General features: G+C 40.4%; 1 protein-coding gene across 47 annotated transcripts in view; it reads right to left on the reverse strand.

Moving 5' to 3' along the window:
- Positions 1–25,606, reverse strand: part of CREM (cAMP responsive element modulator) — an 86,884-nt gene that overhangs the window by 4,004 nt on the left and 57,274 nt on the right. For 13 of the 47 annotated variants that reach the window (XM_009214248.4, XM_009214250.4, XM_009214261.4 and 10 more), the window contains 3 exons: positions 20,800–20,988; positions 7,644–7,679; positions 1,400–1,556 (listed from right to left, as the gene is read on the reverse strand). In XM_009214248.4, the coding sequence (XP_009212512.1) occupies positions 1,400–1,556; positions 7,644–7,679; positions 20,800–20,988 (382 nt within the window). The other 34 variants (XM_021943193.2, XM_031652399.1, XM_031652397.1 and 31 more) reach the window with 17 other exon arrangements.

Consider the following 25,606-nt stretch of genomic DNA (forward strand, 5'->3'; position numbering starts at 1 on the left):
TCCTTTTGAAAATCAGATTAATTTGCACCATTATCCATAATAAAAACTAAACCAAGAAATAATATACAAGTTAAATAAAATTTTATGTTTTAAATAGCATTTTATAATATGTTGCTTAAAAAATAAAATTACAGAGTTATGGAGCAAGAAAAAGTGAGAGAAAATGACAGCTGACTGGAAGTACATAGACTATAATAGGAGGTATCCTAAGTGATTAGAGCCATGGATGATTTTAATTCTTTTTGTTAGTTTGTATTTGCACTTGACTAGAATTTATCATATTAAATATGTATTTCAGTGTAATAGAGGAAAAAAGTTACAAAATAGACAAAAGGAAACTACATGTAGAAAATGTCAAAAAGAAATGCTTCACTTACACTTCAATTTATTTTGCTCAGAGAAGCTAAAAAATTCGACTTATCTACTTCACAAAGCAAACACTAAATACAAAATAGCTCTTTGTTTCTCATGAAGTCCTCTGATCATTATTAAAAAAATTACTGTATCTTTTGAACACTACCCTTACAACATAGGGATGTAATTCCTGATGATGAAATAGTTAACGGCCAGGAATTCTGACTAGAAGACAAACTAATAACACACACAGAGCACAAACCTACATGAAATGCCACATAACATGTAACTTGGGACAAACAGCTTATGAAAACTGTAATCTTCTTCTTTTTTTTTAAGACTGAGTCTCACTCTGTCACCCAGGATGCAGTCCAGTGGCCCGATCTTGGCTCACTGCAAGCTCCGCCTTCCGGGTTCAAGTGATTCTCCTGCCTCAGCCTCCCAAGTAGCTGGGATTACAGGCGCACACTACCACACCCAGCTAATTTTTGTATTTTTAGTAGAGACGGGGTTTCACCATGTTGGCCAGGATGGTCTCGATCTTTTGACCTTGTGATCTGCCCGCCTCAGCCTCCCAAAGTGCTGGGATTACAGGCGTGAGCCACCACGCCTGGCTGAAAACTGGAATTTATTTTTATTACTTATTAATATATTATTGTTATTTATTAATATTTATTATTATTATTATTATTATTATTATTATTTTAGATGGAGTCTCACTCTGTCGCCCAGGCTGGAGTGCAGTGGCGCGATCTCGGCTCACTGCAAGCTCCACCTCCCAGGTTCACGCCATTCTCCTGCTTCAGCCTCCCAAATAGCTGGGACTACAGGTGCCCGCCACCACACCCAGCTAATTTTTTTGTATTTTTTAGTAGAGACGGGGTTTCACTGTTAGCCAGGATGGTCTCTATCTCCTGACCTCGTGATCCACCTGCCTCAGCCTCCCAAAGTGCTGGGATTACAGGCGTGAGCCACCGCACCCAGCGAAAATTGTAATTTTTAAAAAGTGTTCTAGAAGTTACCGATTCCCTGTGAAACATCTCACCTGTTTTTCATTAGCCTCAGCTCTCGTTTGCGTGTTGCTTCTTCTGCCAGCTGCTGGGGACTGTGCAAACTTCCGGGTGATGCAGCCATCACCACTCCCTGTGGCAAAGCAGCAGTAGGAGCTCGGATCTGGTAAGTTGGCATGTCACCAGTGGCAGCTGCAGTAAAACAAAATATTTCGAGCTTATATAAAGATTTCACAATTTGGCATTTTACATAAAACTGATCTGGAAACGGTATGCTTTTGACATCTCATAAGAGGTGATCTTGTAATGTTTAAGATAATTATTCTGAGCATTATAGCAATCTCAAGTATTAAAGATCTTCTTCAGCACTTAGAACAATGATATTCAGCACGCTCTAAATATTTAAGGAGAAAAGTGTCCTAATGCATTTTAGACAGGTTTTTATCAAATGCAAAAGCTCACAGGTGCTCATTTAGCTTAAAATCAGTGGTGTGCTAATAAATATTTAATAAACAGTCCTCAGGGGAAAACAATGAAAAAGCCCTGATGTGTAGTGTTCCGATAATTCTCATGGTGTAAATACTTCCACCATGGCCAATTTCAAGCTGCCAAGGTGACTTTGCTGATCATAGAGTTGGAAAGACACACACGTGGTAAGCACACAGCATACAGACAAAACAGATGCCAATACCCACAGAGCACAGAGAAAATACTTAGAAATTATGAGTTTTGAGTACTAATGTTTTAAATGTGTAAATAAATAAATAAAATGTGTGCATACACACACTTAATTTTTAATAATCGCTGTTTTACAACCAGCTCACAAAGGTACTGACATTTTCTTTTCTTTTTTTTTTTTTGAGACGGAGTCTCGCTCTGTTGCCCAGGTTGGAGTGCAGTGGCGCAATCTCAGCTCACTGCAAGCTCCACCTCCAGGGTTCACGCCATTCTCCTGCCTCAGCCTCCCAATTAGCTGGGACTACAGGTGCCCACCACCACGCCCGGCTAATTTTTTGTATTTTTAGTAGAGATGGGATTTCACCGTGTTGGCCAGGATGGTCTCAATCTCCTGACCTCATGATCCTCCCACCTCGGCCTCCCAAAGTGTTGGGATTACAGGCGTGAGCCACCACGCCCGGCTTTTTTTTTTAGACAGTCTCACTCAGTGGCTCCAGGCTGGAGTGCAGTGGTGTAATCTTGGCTCACTGTAACCTCCGCCTCCCCTGTACAAGTGATTCTTGTATCTCAGCCTCCCAAGTAGCTGGGATTATAGGTGTGCACCACCATGCCTGGCTAATTTTGTATTTTTAGTAGAGATCCTGTTTTGCCATGTTGGCCAGGCTGGTCTTGAACTCATGACCTAAAGTGATCCACCTGCCTCAGCCTTGCAAAGTGTTGGGATTACAGGCGTGAGCCACCACGCCTGGCCTGAAAATTTAACAATAGGCTCTAACAAGCCAGCAGGAGCTGACTGTAGCACACCACTGCAAACATTTCCATGAAGCAGAATATCTCCATCCTGTGAATGTTTCAGTTTAGAGATTTTCCTATACTCCATATCATGCCTGAAACAGTCACTGAATGTCTTTAAGTGCAATTCTCATTACTAGAAAATGATTGAAGCACTGGAAAGAATTGAGCTCACTGCAGTTTCAGTAAAAACAACAACAACAACAACAACAACAACAACAAAAACCCAGCAAAGCTCCACTGAAACCTAGTTTCTCTGGGGAAAGATAATTTTTGTCTTTCTTAGGTTTCCTAGGAAAAATAATACATTTGTAAATATTCATTTAAAAGTATTGTCTAAGCATAGTATAACCATACAGTTAAAAGACAGGGTTTGGCCGGGCGCGGTGGCTCAAGCCTGTAATCCCAGCACTTTGAGAGGCCGAGACGGGCGGATCACGAGGTCAGGAGATTGAGACCATCCTGGCGAACACGGTGAAACCCCGTCTCTACTAAAAAATACAAAAAACTAGCCGGGCGAGGTGGCGGGCGCCTGTGGTCCCAGCTACTCGGGAGGCTGAGGCAGGAGAATGGCGTAAGCCCAGGACGCAGAGCTTGCAGTGAGCCGAGATCGCGCCACTGCACTCCAGCCTGGGCGACACAGCGAGACTCTGTCTCAAAAAAAAAAAAAAAAAAGACAGGGTTTAATATTTACTTAGTATTCAGATAAAATACTAAAAGTAAGTTCTCAAAGTTTCCTAATTTATATTCAAAATTTGTCTACTGCAAGAAACATAGCTTCCTAGAAAAGACAGATGGATTCGAGTGATAAAACGTTTCTACCACCAACGCTTCAACATTGAAACGTATGGTCCAGAGTTAGTTTGTCACTCTGATAAGACATTACAAAATATATGCTCTCTCAAAGCTAACTGCAAGAAAAAAGATTTCTTAAAAAGTTATCAAATTCTATTAACAATTGTCTGAACTAAATTACAATCAAAAGAGGAAAATACAGCATTTCTATATTTCATGGAAATGTTTTATACCCATTGAATAAGAAGTGAAATGTTACCCATGGGAGACAAATACTTTGTCAGCTAAATAGGATATTATCACTGAAACTTTGTTTAAAACAGTTAAACAAAGATTAACTGATTTATGTGCTTCTATTTGGGTATATGCCGGATTTTTGCCTTCTAAGGCTTGAGAATTAGGTGAAAGAATACAACAGTTAAAAACGTGGCTTTCAAGGAAGCTCACTTAAAGATTTTCATAGAATTAATAAAAATATCATTTATAAGGTTGTACTGCCTTTTCCTTCTACATGTAATTTTAAAACATTGGTGATAGGTAATAATTCTTCTTTTTTTTGAGACGGAGTTTTGCTGACTCCAGGCTGGAGCGCAGTGGTGCGATCTTGGCTCACTGCAACCTCCTACTCCCTGGTTCAAGTGATTATCTTGCCTCAGCCTCCCGAGTAGCTGGGATTACAGGCACACGCCATCATGCCCAGCTAATTTTTGTATTTTTAGTAGAGACGGGGTTTCACCAGGTTGGCCAGGATGGTCTCCATCTCCTGACCTTGTGATCCGCCTGCCTCGGCCTCCCAAAGTGCTGGAATTACAGGCGTGAGCCACCACGCCCGGCCTAATTGTGACTAATGATCACCAGCATATGAATAAACTTGAGAAAAGTCCTAAATTTGTTTTTGTGACTATTCAAAATAATGCATACACAGACAACTCAATGAGTCGTACAAAACTGTATAGCTCTGAGATAGTTAAGAAAGTCACGTTAAGCCAGTTATAAACTAACTTAACAGATTGTTTAAAGTATCTTCATCGTATTGTCAGAGGAGATGGAGTGGAGCAGAGAATAACATAGTTCTCCTCTTTTCTCTCTTCACCCACATCCAGGGAAGAAGGTTATGGGGTAATAAAGGCTGAAACAATGGAACAGCTGGTGGCCACCTAGGCCTTCTAAAATTGGAACAATAGCCAGTGACGAATGAGAAGTTTACATGACACCAGGCCGGGCGCGGTGGCTCAAGCCTGTAATCCCAGCACTTTGGGAGGCCGAGACGGGCGGATCACGAGGTCAGGAGATCGAGACCATCCTGGCTAACACGGTGAAACCCCGTCTCTACTAAATATACAAAAAACTAGCCGGGCGCGGTGGCGGGCGCCTGTAGTCCCAACTACTCAGGAGGCTGAGGCAGGAGAATGGCGTGAACCCGGGAGGCGGAGCTTGCAGTGAGCTGAGATCCGGCCACTGCACTCCAGCCTGGGCGGCAGAGCGAGACTCCGTCTCAAAAAAAAAAAAAAAAAGAAAAAAAGAAAAAAAAAAAAAGAGAAGTTTACATGACACCAGGTTGACACGTGCAGGCAGCATGGATAGGGACCTTGGTCTAGGATCGTTCTTTCCAAACACTGCTCACACAGAGGTGCAGTAAAAGTAATAGGTAGAGAGGGGCTCATTACACTCTAGTTCTGTAGACGTTTGCTGTTTTCTTGTAATATGAAGTTAGAGCAGGATGGTTCCATGATATACAAAAGCTAGTTTAAAAAAAAAAACAAACTTTTTTTTTTTTTGAGACGGAATCTTGCTCTGCTGCCCAGGGTAGAGTGCAGTGGCACGATCTTGGCTCACTGCAACTTCCGCCTCACAGGTTCAAGCAAAATATCCTGCCTCAGCCTTCCGAGTAGCTGGGATTACAGATGCCTGCCACCCCACCCGGCTAATTTTTGTATTTTTAGTAGAGATGAGATTTCACCATTTTGGCCAGGATGGTCTCGAACTCCTGACCTCGTGATCTACCCACCTTGGCCTCCCAAAGTGCCAAGATCAGAGGCGTGAGCCACTGCGCTCGGCCACAAAAAACTTTTTTTTTTTTTTTAAAAAAAGGGTGGGTCACAGGTGACCCTGCATTAGTCACAGGTGAAAAATGCAGTTCAAGGGCAGACATGGTGGCTTACACCTATAATCCCAGCATTTTGGAAGGCCAAGGTGGGAGGTTCACTTGAGTCCAGGAGTTCAAGACCAGCCTGGGCAACATGGAGAAACCCGATCTCTACAAGAAATACAAAAATTAACCAGGTGTGGTGACATGCGTCTGTGGTTCCAGGGCCTCAGGTGGGAAGATCATGTGAGCCCAGGAGGTTGAGGCTGCAGTAAGCCGTGACTATGCTACTTCACTCCAGCCTGGGCGACAGAGTAAGACCCTGTCTCAGGAAAAAAAGAAAAAAAAGGAAAAAAGAAAAGAAAAAAGGAAGTTCATTCATTGGCCTTGTATTTATCAGAAATGATTCTCAACAACTCTTGCCTGTTTCCAGAAGCAACAACCACCCTCAAGGGACCAAATTTGGCACCATGAAAGATAATGGCAATTCCAAACTAAGAATTCTTAAAAACATTTTGAGCAATAGCTCAGAAAAAAATACCACTTTAAAATAACTTGGAAGGGGATGATATATTCAGATGTATTAGTTCTGAGATGTTAGGTGACTGGGTTTTATTATAATTTTTCAGAGGTATCATATATTCCTTTTACTTCCCTCAATAAAATAAAAATGACAGTGCATTAGTTCAAGCCAGAAACAGGAATTAGTATAAATTAGTAGGAATTTGCATAAATTTCTATAATATCCCAACGGATCTATATAGTGGTATACTTCTAATGGTCAATGGACAAATTCCATATACTCAAATATAATCTTATTAGTAAAGTACATTTTAACAGATATAGGCAAAGACAGCTGTGCACAGTGGCTCATGCCTGTAATCCCAGCTCCTTCAGAGGCTGAGGCATGAGGATCACTTGAGCCCAAGAGTTCAAGTCCAGCCTGGGCAACATAGCAAGACCCTGTCTCCTAAAAAAATAAAGATACAAAGAAAATCTCTTGTTTTGAAAAAATCTAAATGTCACAAGTTTTAGTTTTAAAACAAGTTATAAAAAATATTTATCTTAGTTAGCTTCAAATTTCCAATAATATGAACTCAGTGGAAATTTAAAGCAGATAAGATACCAAGGATCACAGTTCAAAGACCATCCTGCGTTCTCTGATGACACACTGCTATTCCTGTACTCTTATAAAGGCCACTTCCTGTCCCATTTAACTACTGAAAGTGTCCAAATTATTTTTATTCTAGAATTTTCATATTCTGAAAATATATGGGTTATCAGTGGGGAACTAACAATCATGATTGAAGAAAGACTGTAAGATATTTATACACTAACTTTATTCTCAGGAAAGCAAAAACTTTAAGACAAATCAGGGATAGTATCTTTTTAACCCCAGAATCCCCTAGAATCTAGCACAGTACTTGGCATATAATGGGTGTTTCATGAGTTTATGTGTGCTGTATCAAGTAAAATTTGAACTTCCTGGGGTTTTGCACAAGGCTGCTGTCATTTGGAATGCTTAAAATAAGCAGTCTTTCTTATAAACTTACATTATTATAGCTAAACCTTTACCTCTAAGACATGGAAAGTCCTACAAGATGCGATGTGTCTCTTCAAAGTGGCCTTTCTTGATAAAAGGCATTATTTCTTAAATCTTACTTAGATGCACTTTAGATAAGTCTAACATAGCATTTTAAAACCAAAGGCGTTCTCATTATGACGTGTTTCCATCTAGCTCCTGACATGAAAGCATTTAAAAAATTTTTTTTTAGGTTCAGTATCAAATATTTCATGGGAAAAGAAAATTCCTAGAACTCTCAGTTTTGGTCATTAACTTCATACCTCTCTTTGCAAGCTTTAAACACGGTACAGCAGAAAAAGCATGGGGTTTGGAGTCTGGGTTCTAGTCCAGCTCTGCCACTTACCAGCCATGTGACTTGGGGCAAGTTCAGTTTCCTCATCTGTAAAATGGGGATACAGTATCTCATTTAGTACTCACAATAAACCCTATAATGTATGTCAAAGTGTCTAGCACAGTGCCTGGCACATGGCAGGCACTCCACAAATGTTAGTTCCCTTCCTCTTCCCCTCCTTAAGTTCTGAAAGACAATGTTCCAAATTATGCTTACAATGTATATTAGTTAAAACGCATATAACATCCATAAACCCATTTCCCCCTGGAATTTCCCTTCTAACAAACCCAAGGAATCAAAATTTATGGCTCTTATTCCTTATTTTATTAAAGAATATGCCTATTAAAAACTTATAAAATTATATATCATTATATTCCTTTAGAGAATATATTATTAAAGATAATGTAAGATGTCCTTTTCTTTTTTTTTTTTTTGAGACGGAGTCTCGCTCTGTCGCCCGGGCTGGAGTGCAGTGGCCGGATCTCAGCTCACTGCAAGCTCCGCCTCCGGGGTTTACGCCATTCTCCTGCCTCAGCCTCCCAAGTAACTGGGATTACAGGCGCCCGCCATCTCGCCCGGCTAGTTTTTTGTATTTTTTAGTAGAGACGGGGTTTCACCATGTTCGCCAGGATGGTCTCGATCTCCTGACCTCATGATCCACCCGTCTCGGCCTCCCAAAGTGCTGGGATTACAGGCTTGAGCCACCGCACCCGGCCAAGATGTCCTTTTCAATGTATGCAATCATTTATAATAGAACCTCGAATGGCCAAAGATATACTCTCATCAGACTGGAAAGAAGAAAACTGAAAAAAAACCTCAAGTGAGAGTAGGAAACAAAGAAATAAATAAGAAACCCAGCCAAGTACCTATGTTGGTAAATTCCAAAGTGAAATGATTTCTCAGCACTCCAAATGATGGTGATTTTATTCCATTGTTTATTTATTAAGATGTCTGTAGTACTGAGCACAAAGACTGAATAAAAAACATTTTCGTATAGAGAGTTCCTGCTTTCATGCGCCATTTCACAGCATGGCACTAATCCTAAATACACCTTTAAGTAAGCAGCAGAGGTTAACTTAGATGTCACACTTCTAAGTCGGGGGCTTCTATCCCTAGCTCTGGTAAGCTGCTGACATCATCACCACTGCTGTGGTTCTCTTCCTCCCTACCACCACCTGCTCCTAATACCCAGATCCTACATTTCCGTGCCTGGTGTCCCACACTGCCAAAAACGTTCCCTTCTCCGTGAAAAATTAAATCCTACATAAAAATAGCTATTTAAGCACTGATCATTTTCAAATTTGCTACAATCACTGTAACACATAGACCGCATAGATAACTCACCAAAATCTTTTCAGCTTTGAGGTGTAATTGACAAAAATTGTATATACTCCAAGTGTACAATGTGATGCTTTCACATATGCACACATTATGAAATTACTATCACAGTCCAGCTAAGTAAGTTATACACAAAGGACCTTTTAAAGTTGTTTAGTATGTGAAAATCTATGAGTCAGTCTATAAAAAAGATGGGAAATTATGAACACTGAAATTTAATGTTCCATATAATAGCAAATATATGCTCTGTTGTTCTCTAAGAGTAATAAAATTCAATTTTAGGCTATACAAAATTCAATTTTAGGCTGGCTGTGGTGGCTCATGCCTTTAATCCCAGCACTTTGGGAGGCTGAAGCAGGTGGATCCCTTGAGGTCAGGAGCTCAAGACCAGCCTGACCAAATGGTGAAACCCTGTCTCTACTAAAAATGCAAAATTAGCCAGGTGTGGTGGTGGGCGCTTGTAATCTCAGCTACTTGGGAGGCTGAGGCAGAAGAATCACTTGAACCTGGGAGGCAGAGGTTGCAGTGAGCCAAGATCACGCCACTGTACTCCAGCCTGGGCAACAAGAGTGAAACTCTGTCTTTAAAAAAAAAAAAAGCCATTTTAATGACTTAAAATGATGCTAACCTAACCTCATTTTATATGTTTTATAAGCAGTGTGTAGCAGCATGTACTCACATGACACTGCATTCGTGTGTCAATGTCAGGTGAGTTTTGAGGAGTCACATTAATATGCTATGAACAGAACCCGAGGATTCTGAAGACTCGAACAGGTTCACTACTTGCTAGCTTTGTGAAATTGGAAGTCATTTACCCAGTCTGACCCGGGTGTAGCTGGGCATGTATCAGTGAGAATGCCTGTAAACTGCCTTTTTTAGCATTTGAACATGGTTTCCTAGTGAGGCCTACTTGATCCCTTAACCTGTATGTCCAGATGTCTCTGTGTCACTCACAATCTGATAGTTTCTTTGACAGCACTTGCTACAGTTTGTATTCATGTTTATTTGTAACATTAAGTGATTTTTTTAAAGTTTACATAAATGCAAAGTATAATTATTTTATTAGAATATAAATGAATATATTTGCCTAATATATTCATACAGGCAAATAAAACAGAGCAAAGTGAAATAAATATTCCAAATTACATTTCATTATACATTTTTCAAAAGTAGTAGGAAAATGAGTAATTTCCAATTTCACCCTGCTGATTTGGTTTACTGAATCTTAAGGTAGATAAATGCCTTGTTATTTCCACTTCCAAAGTGATTATAACTTGCTCAGCTACCAACTTCAAGAAGCTGTCACAATCTAAATGAAATTATTCTTTTTTGTTGTTGTTGCGATGGAGTCTCGCTCTGTCACCCAGGCTGGAGTGCAATGGCACGATCTCAGCTCACTGCAACCTCCATCTTCCGGGTTCAAGCGATTCTTCCACCTCAGCCTCCCGAGTAGCTGGGATTACAGGCACGTGCCACCATGCCTGGCTAATTTTTGTATTTTTATGGAGATGGGGTTTCATCATGTTGGCCAGGCTGGTCTTGAACTCCTGACTTCAGGTGATCTGCCCGCCTCGGCCTCCCAAAGTGCTGGGATTACAGGTGTGAGCCACCATGCCGGGCCTCCAAATTATTATTTTATGTAAATATTTCTAAGCAAAAATAATTGCTAATAGCCTCCTTTCGCAAAGATGATATATATCCTTATTCTCATGCATCAAATATTAACTAAGACACTCATTTTCCAAATTTGTTGGAAAGTTTGTTTTTAACAATTCAGAAATCCAGCCAGAATGCAACGTGAGACTCAGAGTCTAAAAGATAGGAAATTATGCTAACAGAATCAGTTTATGAATAAAACAAAAGGCAATTTCTAATAAAAATGTAACTTATGCCCCACAAAGTCAATAACATAATCCCATAAACTATAGTCAGTTATTTATTTATTTATTTTGAGATAGAGTCTTGCTCTGTTGCCCAGGCTGGAGTGCAGTGGCACAATCTCGGCTCATTGCAATCTCTGCCTCCCGGGTTCAAGTCATTCTCTTGCCTCAGCTTCCTGAGTAGCTGGGATTATAGATGCGTGCCACACCTGGCTAATTTTTGTATTTTTAGTAGAGACGGAGTTTCACCATGTTGGTCAGCCTGGTCTCGAACTCCTGAGCTTGTGATCCGCCCGCCTCAGCCTCCCAAAGTGCTGGGTTTACAGGCGTGAGCCACCGCGCCCAGTCATTTACTTTTTATATTTCATTTCATGATCCTGTAAGTAAATGCTAATATCTTTTCTAGGCCAGCCATTAGTGCTAGGAGCCTGATTTCGGTCTAGATTAGAGTTTTTCAAACTGTAAGCTGTAGACCATTAACGGGTCATAAAGTAAATGTCATGGGTCAAGAAAAGCATTTTAAAAAAAGGACAGAAAAGGAATTATGGGTACATCACATTTTGTTAAGGATAAGAATTATGTCTGAAATATGTTTTATATAAATGTAGGGTACACACACACACATAGGTCCACTTTGTCGTGATATAATGTGGGTCATGGTTGAAAAGTTTGCAAGCCACTAATCTAGCTCAATCTACTTGGTCTGCCGATCCACAGGGTTACCCCAGAACTGAGAACCCAGAGGTATGGTTCCTAAAGCTACTCTACTACACCTTCAAAAAAGTTCCTTAACCCTGTGCTCTTTTGGCTTTAAAAAATAAAGTAAAATGAGGCCAGGCGCGGTGGCTGATGCCTGTAATCCCAGCACTTTGGGAGGCCGAGGCGGGCAGATCACGAGGTCAGGAGATCGAGACCATCCTGGCCAACACGGCGAAACTCCGTCTCTACTAAAATACAAAAAAAAAAAAAAAATTAGCCAGGCGTTGTGGCGGGCACCTGTAGTCCCAGCTACTCGGGAGGCTGAGGCAGGAGAATGGCGTGAACCCGGGATGTGGAGCTTGCAGTGAGCTGACATCGTGCCACTGCACTCCAGCCTGGGCAATAGAGCGAGACTCTGTCTCATAAATAAATAAAAATGAAATAAAACTTATTACTCATTTTTCAAGTAGCACTGATTCTGTAAGAATTGACCAGATTTAAAAAATATGATTTCCAAAGGCAAAATCAGGTCTTTTGAAAAAGTGTTCTGTTGTTTGACATGTTAAAGTTTCAGCATTTTGATAAGTTTAAATTCGAAAGGGAAATTCAATCATGTGTAGCATTATTGGTAAAACTGTGAAAAAAACTTTCAAGGATGTTATGTTCATTCTGTAAAAACAAATGTCAAAAATGTTTATCTATTTATAAATAGTGGTTAGAAGTACACAGCGTTGCCGAGGCGGGCGGGTGGATCACGAGATCAGGAAATCGAGACCATCCTGGCTAACACGGTGAAACTCTGTCTCTACTAAAAATACAAAAAATCAGCCAGGCGCGGTGGCAGGCGCCTGTAGACCCAGCTACTCACGAGGCTGAGGCAGGAGAATGGCGTGAACCCGGGAGGCGGAGCTTGTAGTGAGCCGAGATCGCAGCACTGCACTCCAGGCTGGACGACAGAGCGAGATTCCGGCTCAAAAAAAAAAAAAAAAAAAAAAAAAGTACACAGCGTTTTCACATCATTTTATTTATTTTTTGTTATGAGTCATGCTTAGACAAGTCAAAAGGGGAATAGGAATGAAAGGCCTGGTAAAGAAAGATATAAACCAATAATTTTTAGAAAATAAATATATGTACAAAAGTGCCTTCTGGTTCTAAGAATCATATGACATGCAGTGTTTGAGATGTTCATCTATATCTTAAAATAAATTCATCATTTGAGTTCTGCAGTCTATAGCATCTCTAGAACTTCACAAACCTTCTTTGAGAAAAAAAAAATAGCTCCTCAAGACAGTTTTAAAAACAATGTAATACAGGTTTTACTTACTCAAGACAATCCAGTGTTCCTATCCAGAAAGAGGGCTGAGACCCATTAACTTCGAAGAGCTAAATTGTAGTGAAGTTGTTTAAAACCATCCACTCTTTCTTAATTCAACTGCAAATTCAGTATTGTATTACAAACAAGACCACTCAATAAACAACGCTGCAAGCACACAAAGGTTATTAGTAACTAAGTCTTTCGAAATCACTATCTGTTACTGAGAAAAGCAAACCTAGTGAAAAATAACCCATTACAAATTTAAATACCAGAGGCTGGGAGATTAAGTAAAAGACAAGCACTTCCCTGACTGAACACTAGAGAGCGCTCTGAATCGCAAGTTCCTATAGATGGACTAAGAGTAAAGAATCCGCCAGCTTATACATACATCGTCCATTTCTCACCAGGCGCGTGCAGGGACGGCCTCAGTAGGAGGCTCGATCTTACCACTAAGCTGGCCAGACAACTCCCGAGTTCTGTTCATGCATTACAGTTTCGTGACGTGTCTCCCTCTTCAAGCAGATACCCACTTCAAAAGAAATGTTAAAGTAGGGCTAACAAGAAAAGCTATTCAGTCTAAAAGGGAGCTTGGAGGCAGAGGCAGTGGTGAGCCAGTTAACTCTAAATCTGTCAGCAGCATTTTACAAAACAGAAAGGAACTGACTAAATCACAACATGACTCGGAACTGACGTCAATGTGCAGCTCGCTTGGAGTTTAACTTTTCCACTTCCCCTGCTGAAACACGATTCCAGGAAATGTAATGACATCAGCCCTTTGAACTCAATTAGCTGAACAGACCATTTTAAATACAGGAGGAAAGAAACAAGTAGGCACATAAACATCCATAACACGCGGGTTTTTCCTATTCTGTTTGGAGCTGCATTTGCCCACAGTAACGAAATCAGAACGTGAACAGTATATACTGTATGTTTAACCTGCGGCTAGATTGAATTTGCAACAGGTTGCAGATGAAGTAACAGCTTATTTTAGTAGGGCAGAATGGTATGCACATGAAAGAGAGACACAGAGATGCAGGGGAGGAAGAGAAGGGAGAGAAGAGGGGAGGAAGGGAGGAGGGGAAGGGGGGAAAGGGGGAAGGGGGAGGAGGGGAGGGAGGACAGAGGGAGGAAGAGAGGATTAGTGCCTCAGTCAAGCAAGCAATAGAATATTGAGCAAAGAAACAATCACACTAAGATGCCCAAACAAAGTGAGCTGAATATATATAGATGTGTATTTCATAAAAGTCTTAAACCTAAGTGACTAGGAGAGTAACACTTTCTGAAACACTCAGATGTTCCTGAATACTTCCTAAACTTCAAAACAATCTGCAGAATTAACTGAAACCCCTCTTTAACATTCTTACCTGTGTCATCTCCAGTTACAGCCATAATGGGCTTCTGCAGACAGAACTGTCTTGTTTCCTCTACCACAGTTCAACATAAAGTGTTCCAAATTAGCAAGCATGTGCAGGATAAGCAGGAGGACTGACATCACAATGACATCACTAGCCTATCACTGCCATCAATTTGCTTTGTCACAGGCGAGCTCACTGAAACCCCAGCCCTATAAAAACTCTTCCTGTAATAAACCATCTTAATGCTCTTGTTTCTCATTTTTACATAGAAATCTGTTTGAGGTGGGCTCTGGCATAATAATAATAATAATGTTTCTTTTAGCACTAAAAGTTACATGATTGTATCTTACAGGGCTACTTCTTTATTATTGTTGTGTCCAAGGTTTCTAGGTAAACATAGTGAGAATAAACGCTATATATTTTCCTAACTTATAGGAGGAAAAAAACACTTGGAGATTTACACTTTGGGGATAAAAAAAAAAAAACAAAAACAAACATTGATTATCAGGAAAGAAATACCGTATTCCATAGTCACTTCTAAATTCACCAAGAAATATCCAGCCGCCTGTGTTTACTTAACACATTTTTATTTGCTGAGCTATTTGCTACACCATCAAAAAATCCAACTCTTCCTAAGGTGATACAGAATTTGCTACTTTCACTTGAAGGGAGTAGATAATGAAATTTTTAAAATTCACTGTGCCAATGGAGCAAGTATTATGTAGTATTCCCCCATAACTACTAGACTGAATCACATGAACTTGCTGATATTTGACCTTTTGGCCCACAAAAATAGCAGTTTCATGTTGATTCAACCTAATACATTGTTTTACCAGATTAAACCAAACTGAAAAGACTTTTGTGATTTTTTAAAATTCATAAATAAATCAAAATTACTATTTATACATTTTTTTAAAAATGTCAAATTTTATTTGGATCACTTAATGAAGGCTCAGCACATAGTAAGCTGGATCATTATAGAAAATTCAGTGATTATAAGGTTAGACACAAAAATGGGCAAATGTTCAACCGTAGAACAGACCATAGCCTGGAAAAAAATTATTGGCATTTCCACTGCAAAAAAATAAGTGACATGCCACTGAGACCTTTTGTCTTTTTTTTTGAGACAAAGTCTCGCTATTCTCCCCCAGGCTGGAGTGCAAAGGTGCGGTCTTGGCTCACTGCAACCTCCGCCTCCCGGGTTCAAATGATTCTCCTGCCTCAGCCTCCCGAGTAGCTGGGATTACAGGTGCCCACCACGGCTGGCTAATTTTTGTATTTTTAGTAGAGACGGGGTTTCACCACGTTAGCCAGGCTGGTCTCGAACTCCTTACTTCAGGTGATCTGCCCACCTCAGCCTCCCAAAGTGCTGGGATTACAGGCGTGAGACACGGCGCCTGGCCGACCTTTTGTTTTTATCAGTGAGTTGTACAAAGCCCTTTCCCCTTGTACCATTGGAATTCAACCCAACCTTATGTCAATGAAAGGACATCCCACCACATTTTAGCTGTATTTAATTTAATCATCTTCCAGTAAGGACTGTACACCTCAGATGCTCAGGAGGTAAAGTTTCAGGGGGTGTCCACATTTCTAGTAATTCTCCAGGATACCTGACAAGGGGGCTAGGGTTTCAATTCAGCTGAAGATATACTGGCTGAGTAAGAAAGCCTGGATGGTCACCTAGACCTAGATATCAACCCCAATATGGGGCTCCAGCAGGGACTCTTTGCTGTCCCAGCCACACCTGAGGGTTTGGGCCCAAGAATGCTTAGGAAATTTTATTTCAAATTTCAGAAAATCAGTAAAAAATTGATTTTTACGTCAGCATTCCTTTAAATTGGCACATAGATGCTCAATAAATACTGGTGTGAAAAAAAAGTCAAGGAAGGAAAGAAAGAAGGGAAATGGGTTGTTTAGTTGATTACTGCTCTTAGTAAAGTTTTAATATATTCCCTGGACCAGTTAATCTCACATGGAAGAAATCACACATGGAACAAATCACATTTTCAGAGGAAGAATATTTCACTTTCATTTGGTAAATGCTTACTGAATTATCACATGCCAAGGTCTGTGCTAGGTATTTGTCCAAATAGAACTTACCATCTACCAAGACACACAGAACCACAATACAACATGATGTGTGCCCAAGGAAGTACAGCAGGAACTCACAGGGGGTTGCCTAAGCCAGATGTGGAGGATAGGCAAGGCTTCCTGGAGGAAGAATCATTTAAGGTGAAACAGGAGTAGGGCATACAATCAGGGAAAGTATTCTTATCAGGCAATCAGTATGTGTGCAGGCGGCCCTGGAGGGAGAGAGTCTATTCCAGGAAATGAAATAAAGAGCTGTATTACAAAAGAGGGAGAAATGGAGAGGTAGGCAGCTATTAAAGCAAGCAAGGCTTTGATTAAGCAAAGATTTGGGCCACATGAAAGACTTGGGGCTTTGTCTAAACAGGTCACAGACATTTATGGATGCTTTCGAGAGGATGCTATAGACTGAATGTTTGTATCCCTGCCCAATTTCCTCTGTTGAAATCCTAACTTCCAATGCAATAGTATTTGGAGGAGGGACCTCTGAGAGGTGATAAGGTCATGAGGGTGGCACCCTTGTGAACAGGATTAATGCCCTTATAAAAAAGACCCCAGATGCCAGGTGCCGGTGGTTTACGCCTGTGATTGTAGCACTTTGGGAGGCCGAGATGGGGGGATTACCTGAAGTCAGGAGTTCGAGACCCAGCCTGGCCAACATGGTGTAACCCCATCTCTATTAAAAATACAAAAAATGGTTGGGCGTGGTGGTACATGCCTGTAATCCCAGCTACTTGGGAAGCCGAGGCAGGAGAAATGCTTGAGCCCAGGAGACAGAGGTTGCAGTGAGCCGAGATCACACCACTGCATTCCAACCACTGCACTCCAGCTTGGCCAACAGAGTGAGACTCTGTCTCAAAAAAAAAAAAAAAAAAAAAAAAAGAAAAGAAAAACAGTGCAATGCAGTAATGGAGATGTTGGGGGCAAGAAGCTGCAGTTTTTAAGAAGTATCAGTGGCTCCCAGAATCACTGTGAGGAATGAAGAGTCTAGCTGAATTTTCAGGAACAATTCCCAAAAAACTGAGCCAAGAAAGGTGCTGCTGCCTCTGGCATGATTAGGAGGATCAGAAAGCTATTCCACAATAGCCAGCTTCTGGTGGCTGCTGGAGACTGCAGCCCACAGGGGTAGCCTGGGTCAGAGGGGCAGCACCCAGGCCAGGGCCAGGGCCAGGGCCAGGACAGAGGGGCGTGGAGTGGCAGAAGCATGTATGGTTCAGCCAGGGAGAAGAATCTACACAGTGACTTTGAGTGGAGACTGGGGAGAATATGGGACAACATCCAGGTTTCTGGCATCAAGCACCAGGTGGGATAGTAGTGGTTGGTCACTGAAGATAGGAACAGTGGGTTTCAGGGATTTGTATCAGAGGTATGTGTGGGCCATCTAAGGAACCAGCTGGAGTCAGGACATAGTCACAGTGAACTGAAGCCAGGGTGGGAGGGAGTCCTTCATGGAGGGAGCTCAGCAGGAAGAGGGTGGGGGAGCGAGCGTGAAGATCACTGAAACACTCAGGACAGGGGCAGGGGAAGCTTCGCCCAGCAACGAGACTGACAGAGAAGCAGCAGAGAGAGAAGAGCAAGGAGGACACAGTCTCAGGAAGCGGAGGAAGCAGAAGTTGACAGTGTTAAATACTGCTGAGGCATCAGCCAAGACAGGCACTGAGAATCCACAAAGAAGCTGACACAGCCCTTCAGTGAGATGAAGGCAGAAGGCGGGCAGGCAACACTGCCACTAAGTTCAGGAAGACAAGAATACCCACTGGCCTTGCTGCGTTTAAACTGCAGCTCCTGGCCATGATTATTTAAGGAAAAGAAAAAAAGAAAAGAGGAATAAAGATTGGAAGGAAGGAAATAAAACATCACTATTTGTATAAACATTCACATAGGATCACAGACCGATTCACAAAGAATCAGTAAATTATTAGAAGTAATTAGAGTTTAGCAAAGTTAATAGATAAAAGATCGACTTAAAATAATCCGTATTTCTCTACACCAGCAACAATAAGAAAATACAATAAAAAATAAGGTACCATTGTAACGGCAACAAAACCCATAAAGTATTTAGGAACCAACTGAAGAAAGAATATGCAAGACCTCCATGAAGAAAAATGTTCAACTGTTAAAAGAAGTAAAATGAGATCTGAATAAACAAGACATTCTATGGTTTGGGATAGGTCAATTTAACATTATGCAGCTGTCCCTAAATTAAATGTAGTCTCAGCCGGGCGCAGTGGCTCACGCCTGTAATCGCAGCACTTTGGGAGGCCGAGGCGGGCGGATCATGAGGTCAGGAGATCCAGACCATCCTGGCTAATACGGTGAAATCCCTCTCTACTAAAAATACAAAAAAATTAGTTGGGCGTGGTGGCGGGTGCCTGGAGTCCCAGCTACTCAGGAGGCTGAGGCAGGAGAATGGCGTGAACCCGGGAGGCAGAGCTTGCAGTGAGCGGAGATTGCACCACTGCACTCCAGCCTGAGCAACAGAGCGAGACTCTGTCTCAAAAAACAAAACAAAACAAAATTAATGCAGTCTCATCATTGGTTTTATTATTATTATTACTACTACTTAGAAACTCAAACTTATTCCAAATGCATATGAAAGAATAATAGTGCACAAAAAGCTAACCCTCCATCAAACTGAGAAAAAAGACAAGGGGAACTTGTTCTATGAGATAACACACACATATGGCACTGGCATTCAGAAAAAGATGAATCAGACAGAAGACGGGCCAGATCCACGTGCACAAGCAAACCAACCGTCTAATTAAGGCTTCCCCATTCACCAATGAGGAAACAACAAACCCTTGGGAATGGCTCCATATAAGTTAAAAATGAATTCCCACCAAATACTATATACAGAAGTGAAGCCCAGATACATTAAAGACATAAATGTGAAAGGTAAAAGCATAAAGCAAATAGAAAAAAATGTGGAAAAATATCTTTGTGACTTGTGAAGTAATTTTTTTTTTTTTTTAGACGGAGTCTCACACTCTCGCCCAGGCTGGAGTGCAGTGGCACCATCTCTGCTCACTGCAAGCTCCGCCTGCTGGGTTCACGCCATTCTCCTGCCTCAGCCTCCCGAGTAGCTGGAACTACAGGCGCCCGCCATCACGCTCAGCTAATTTTTTGTATCACGAGGATCACAAGCGCAGGAGATCAAGGCCATCCTGGCTAACACAATGAAACCCTGTCTCTACTAAAAATACAAAAAAAATGAGCCGGGCGTGGTGGCAGGCGCCTATAGTCCCAGCTACTCGGGAGGCTGAGGCAGGAGATTGGTGTGAACCTGGGAAGGTGGAGGTTGCAGTGAGCCGAGATCGCACTGCTGCACTCCAGCCTGGGCGACAGAGCAAGACTCCGTCTCAAAAATAAATAAATAAATAAATAAATAAAATAAACAAATAAATTTAAAAAAAAATTAGTGCTAAATCCTGAATCCTAAGCAAATGGACCAAAAGGAACAGAATTCAATTAAAACACAGGAGTTTTTAAAGCTATATTAAATCATCTATTATAGTTATCATAAGCACAACTGAATTAAATTAAAATAATGTATATCGCAAATCCAGTTGAAATAGTTGAAATCTCAGGTAACCCTAAAAGCTTAGGGCTACATCTCAACTTTTATGTCACTACTGACAGCTTCCATAAGAACTAGAATGGATACCTCAGAATTCAAACATACTAAGAACCATCAAAAAAACAAACAAAAAACAAAAAAACCCAAAGTCAGCATTTGTTTTGAAATGAGTTACCTAGAAACTAGACTTGAAAGTAACCGCTGGGGAAAAACTCAAATTTGGGGCATCATAGCCTGAATACTTAAATTGTCACAGATTAGGTAATATAAATCTATTAGGTACAACATTTGCAACCCCCAAATGAAGGATATTTACTTAATTTAAAAATTCATTCATGTGGCTGGGCACCGTGGCTCATGCCTGTAATCCCAGCACTTTAGGAGGCTGAGGCCTTCACTTGAGGTCAGGAGTTCAAGACCAGCCTGCCCAACGTGGTGAAACCCCGTCTCTACTAAAAATACAAAAATTAGCCAGGCGTGGTGGCACATGTCTGTAATCCCAAATCCTTGGGAAGCTGAGGCAGAAGAATCGCTTGAACCCAGGAGGCAGAGGTTGCAGTGAGCCGAGATCACACCACTGCACTCCGGCCTGGGCACCAGAGTGAGAGTCCATCTCAAAAACAAAACAAAACAAAACAAAAAATTCATTCATGTTTCTCTCTCTCTTTTTCTGTCATGCTACTCTGAATCTGGCCTTTCTCCAGAGCCAGTAAAACCTGCTAAAAGGTGAAAAATGATAAAACTTAATTTGCTATTTAATGTATTAAAATATATCTTTTGTAAGCATTTTTAAGTGCGTCCCAACTCCCCCCTCCATCTACCTTTGATATATTTCAGAAAACTATAAAATCACCACTCAATGGTGTGATATAGTAATCCATAGGTATTCTAAATGTATTAGATTAATAAAATATACCTTGAACAACAACCTGGCTGCCTGGGACAAAGAACTGCTGTGTGCCATCAGCTGATTGTGCTGCATACTGTACAATTGTAGCACCTGGTGGAGGAGCTCCTGAATTTGTCATTGTTAATGCCTGCAGTCCCTGAACACCATCAGATCCTGGGTTAGAAATCTGGATTGTTCCACCTTGGGCTATAGCAACTTAGAAAAAGAAAAGAAATATTAGAGAATTTCAAGATTTATTTTTAATAATCCTCTACTGGAAGAACATACTCTGGGTCTATTTATTACCATTGCTTCTTTCTCAGCTTACCCTTATTTTCTATGCTGAATTCGTCATGGGACAATACCATAGGAAAAGCTTATAAACACCTGAAAATAACTGTTTGAGATTCATAGAGCCCATGGAGTGTTCCTACTCCTTAGCATCCAGCTAACTATATCACTCAAGAGGAAGAGTGGAGAAGCAGACAGGGAGAGTCCAGCTTCCTGGTCTTCTCCATTCTCTCAGATGTTTTTCCTTACAAACACCATTCTTCTACCATTTAAAATTCCCATTTAAGGCCAGGTGTGGTGGCTCACACCTGTGATCCCAGCACTTTGGGAGGACAAGGCAGGAGGGCTGCTTGAGCCCAGGAGTTCGAGGCCAGGCTGGGCAACATAGGGAGACCCTGTCTCTAAAAAAAGGAAAGAAAAGAGAAAAATTCCCATTTAATATTACAATTAAAATGAATTTGTACCTTCATTCAGCTAACTACTTTTCTAATTTGTCATCAAAAGAAAGTAGTTTTTAAGAAATATATAGGCCAGGTGCAGTGGCTCACGCCTGTAATCTCAGCACTTTGGGAGGCCAAGGTGGTCAGATCACCTGAGGTCAGGAGTTTGAGACCAGCCTGATCAATATGGTGAAACCCCATCTCTACTAAAGATACAAAAATCAGCCAGGCGTGGAGGCAGGCGCCTGTAGTCCCAGTTACTTGGGAGGCTGAGATAGGAGAATCACTTGAACCCGGGAGGTGGAGGTTGCAATGAGCTGAGATCGCGGCACTGCACTCCAGCCTGGGCAACAGAAACTCCGTTACAAAAGAAAAAAAAAAAGAAATACATACATACAATTATATATATGTTATATATATAACCAAAGTATTTTTATATATATTTATATAAAATATATAATTATATATGTAATTATATGTCATATATGTGTCATATGTAACATATATATGTTATAAATATACATATATTTATATATAAATTTATATTAAAATATTTTGGTTATAAAGCTCAAGTCTAGAAAAGTGTAATCTTTGCCATTTTGTCTATGTCAGGAGAATCCTGAAATATAAAATGTCAAGTTGGAAAGGTCCTTAAAAAGTAACTGTTACTAAAAGGATTTGTGCTACAATATTTATCTCTACCAAGTGTCTCAAATAACTACAGCTAATGGCAACAAATATGAGGTAGATTGCCTTTAAATACTGAGATTTGCCAGTCATGTTTAAAAGTTGACATATTAATTGACTTGAAGCTTCCAAAGAATAACTGATCAAATGTTTTGTTTCAAAATTTCACTCTAATAGACAAGTATTATTTAAAATATCTGAAAGGTCTGTATATTTTAACATAAAGATTCCAACTGCATGTTTTAAATAGTAGGTATTAAATGGTACCAGAGGCTATGCTTTTTAAAAAATCACATATAAACTACCTAACTAGGCTTTACAACAAAGATTTTAAAAACACATCACCAGAATAACATGACATCTATACATCAAAGTAAATGCCTTACAGTAGCGTAAAGTAGTGTTTAAAATATACTCTGAATACTTTCAAGTCATTTCCAAACGTTTTTAATAGCATGTAGGCAAAAAAGCACTTAGGTAATAACCTTACATAGGACAAACCTATGAGAATTATGGAAAGAGTAACAACAACAAATTTTCACTTCTTTCACCTAGGGTGCCAGTGTCTACACAGGAAGACAGATTAACATTTTTAAAAAGATTTCCACATGCTGTGTTCTCTGTGTTTTATTTCACTGACAGGCCAGTGTGGCAGAAACTGAAGAGTCAGTTACAGAATGTCAACAGAGCTAAGGCTGAGATACCCTGATGTAACAGCACTTTGTCTAGCTCATCTAGAGCAATATTTTCTGTACATACTTTAAAAACAGGATATTTTTAAACCATGGCTTTCCAAAGATTTCATGGGTTTCAGGATTCAGCCCTCACAGTAAAAGGGTTTGAGGGAGATCTAACTTCTTATAAGTATGAAAATGTCAAAAGACACTGCTTTCTTGGCCCTTTGTGGCTAGACATGAGTAAATTTTGTATGTTGTCATATATTTCAATGTGTATTTTTCAGTTGATAATTAATTTGATGTCACAGAAATAGTGCTTTAGAAAGAACAGCCTAAGGTCAGGTAACCACGGTGTGTTAGAAGTACAAAGCCTAGGCCGGGCACGGTGGCTCACATCTGTAATCCCAGCACTTTGGGAGGCTGAGGTGGGCAGATCACCTGAGGTCAGGAGTTCAAGACCAGCCTGACCAACATGGAGAAATCCTGTCTCTACTAAAAATACAAGAAATTAGCGAGGCATGGTGGTGCATGCCTGTAATCCCAGCTACTCAAGAGGCTGAGGGAGGAGAATCGCTTGAACCTGGGAGGCAGGGGTTGCAGTAAGCCAAGATCGCGCCATTGCACTCCAGCCTGGACAAGAGTGAAACTCTGTCTCAAAAAAAAAAAAGAGGACAAAGCCTAGAACAGAGCAGCCATTCAATAAACAGAATGAATGAATGAATGAATGAATGAATGGCTATCATTTGCTCATGACAGATGGTATTATAAACAACTTAAGCCACCTGTGAATCTAGGAGAGTTAAATGAGGTATGGTTTCAAATTCTAATCATAGAACCTAGTTTTTCAACACCAATGTAATTATCAAGCTTTTAGATCAAGTCAATCTGAGGTGAGAGTAGCTCCCTCAGGGGTAAGAACCCCTAAACAGGTAGATAACAAAGATCTTTACTTTCCTTTTTCTCTTCTTTCTTTTTGGTTTACTCATTTCCTTTTTTCTTTCACTAATATTTCCCCACAGTTTGATCAAAAAACTTTGTTTTCACGATACGAACATCAAGAATCTGCTTCTCATTTTATTTTCTGGTGAGGTCATTATATAATTAGATGTGGAAAACAAAAGCTAAACAAACACACACACACCCCTCACACATTGGCTCTAGTGAGAAAACATTTCTACTGATTAAGTCAGGCACGTTTAGCCTCATTTTCATTTTTTATACCAAAGGTGCTCTTGATTTTGTTGTTATCAAATGACAGAGGACCTTCCCATTGAAAATGTTCTCTCTCATCTGACAAGAAACAAGATTTCCCAATGCCTCAGGATCCTGGAAATAGGTTTTATGTGGGCCTGTCTGTATTCAGAGATTTGAGGAGAAAATTGTTTAGGTTTCAAAATATTCAAGGATAGCATAACATGTGCTTTCAATAAACATAAATCAAGGTAGTGAGAAAAAATGATGAAATTAACTGAATGAATTTAGACACATCTTCTATTTTAGCTATTTATTTATTTATTTAAGAGATGGGGGTCTTGCTATGTTGCCCAGGCTGGTCTTAAACTCCTAGACTCAAGCAAACCTTCTGCCTCGGCCTTCTGAGTAGCTGGGACTACAGGCACAAACCACTAAGCCTGGTGATGTTATATACTTCTTATTTATTTATTTATTTTATTCATTTATTTTGAGATGGAGTTTCACTCTTCTCACCCAGGATGAAGTACAATGGTGTGATCTCGGCTCACTGCTACCTCCACCTGCTGGGTTTGAGTGATTCTCCTGCCTCAGCCTACCGAGTAGCTGGGATTACAAGTGTGCGCCACCACACCCAGCTAATTTTGTATTTTTAGTAGAGACAGGGTTTCACCATGTTGGTCAGGCTGGACTCCAACGCCTGACCTCAGGTGATCCGCCCGCCTTGGCCTCCCAAAGTGCTGGGATTACAGGCGTGAACCATCACGCCCAGCCCATGTTATATACTTCTAAACTTAAACTTATACACATGAGCTAATTAAAATACATAAACTTGTAAATGTTTATATTTAAAACCACTCTTGTTCCAAATTGCAATGCAAAGATTCATAAATGAAATCTCACTGCATTAACTTTAAAAAGAGCAGTAAACAGACCTTTGTTCCAATGAATTCTCAGGTTTAAATTCAAAGAGTGACCATAAGAGAGTACCTATGAGTACCTGTACCTTAAAAGCCAAGAGGTGCATATAGCAGAAAAAAGACTAAATCATGCTTTAACAAGAATAGCAACACCAAAGTTTAAAAGCCAGAGTTACATTAAGTAGTGCCTTAAAAATTTTTGAAACAGTTGCCCTAAAGAAATGTAAACGTCACTATTAAGAACTGCAACTGAATTAACTTTCAAATGTGTAAGCCTATCATGTTCCAATTCCCTTTATGAAGAAGTTGAATTAGTGTTTATTCGTGAGCCTCCTGAGAAATCTGAATTCTTATAAGCAATCCACAAAGTTCACATTTTTCTTTTCATAATGGTGCAGTTTGGATCGACCCATTTACCTTTCATGTATAAGAATTCCAGAAAGAGGAGTTAATAGAGACTCTAATAAGATTCCTAGTAAAATACAGTAGGCAGAAACAGAGACAAGGGTCATTTACGGGGAAAAAAAATTGAAGTCTTGGGTGATAGTCTTTAATTGGTACAGGAAGAAGTTGGGTATAGTAGGATGGGGGATTTAAGTAACCTTTGTTTCAAGAGAAAATTTAATGA

Source organism: Papio anubis, chromosome 11 (assembly GCF_008728515.1).
Source record: "Papio anubis isolate 15944 chromosome 11, Panubis1.0, whole genome shotgun sequence".
NCBI classification, from domain to species: Eukaryota; Metazoa; Chordata; class Mammalia; order Primates; family Cercopithecidae; genus Papio; species Papio anubis.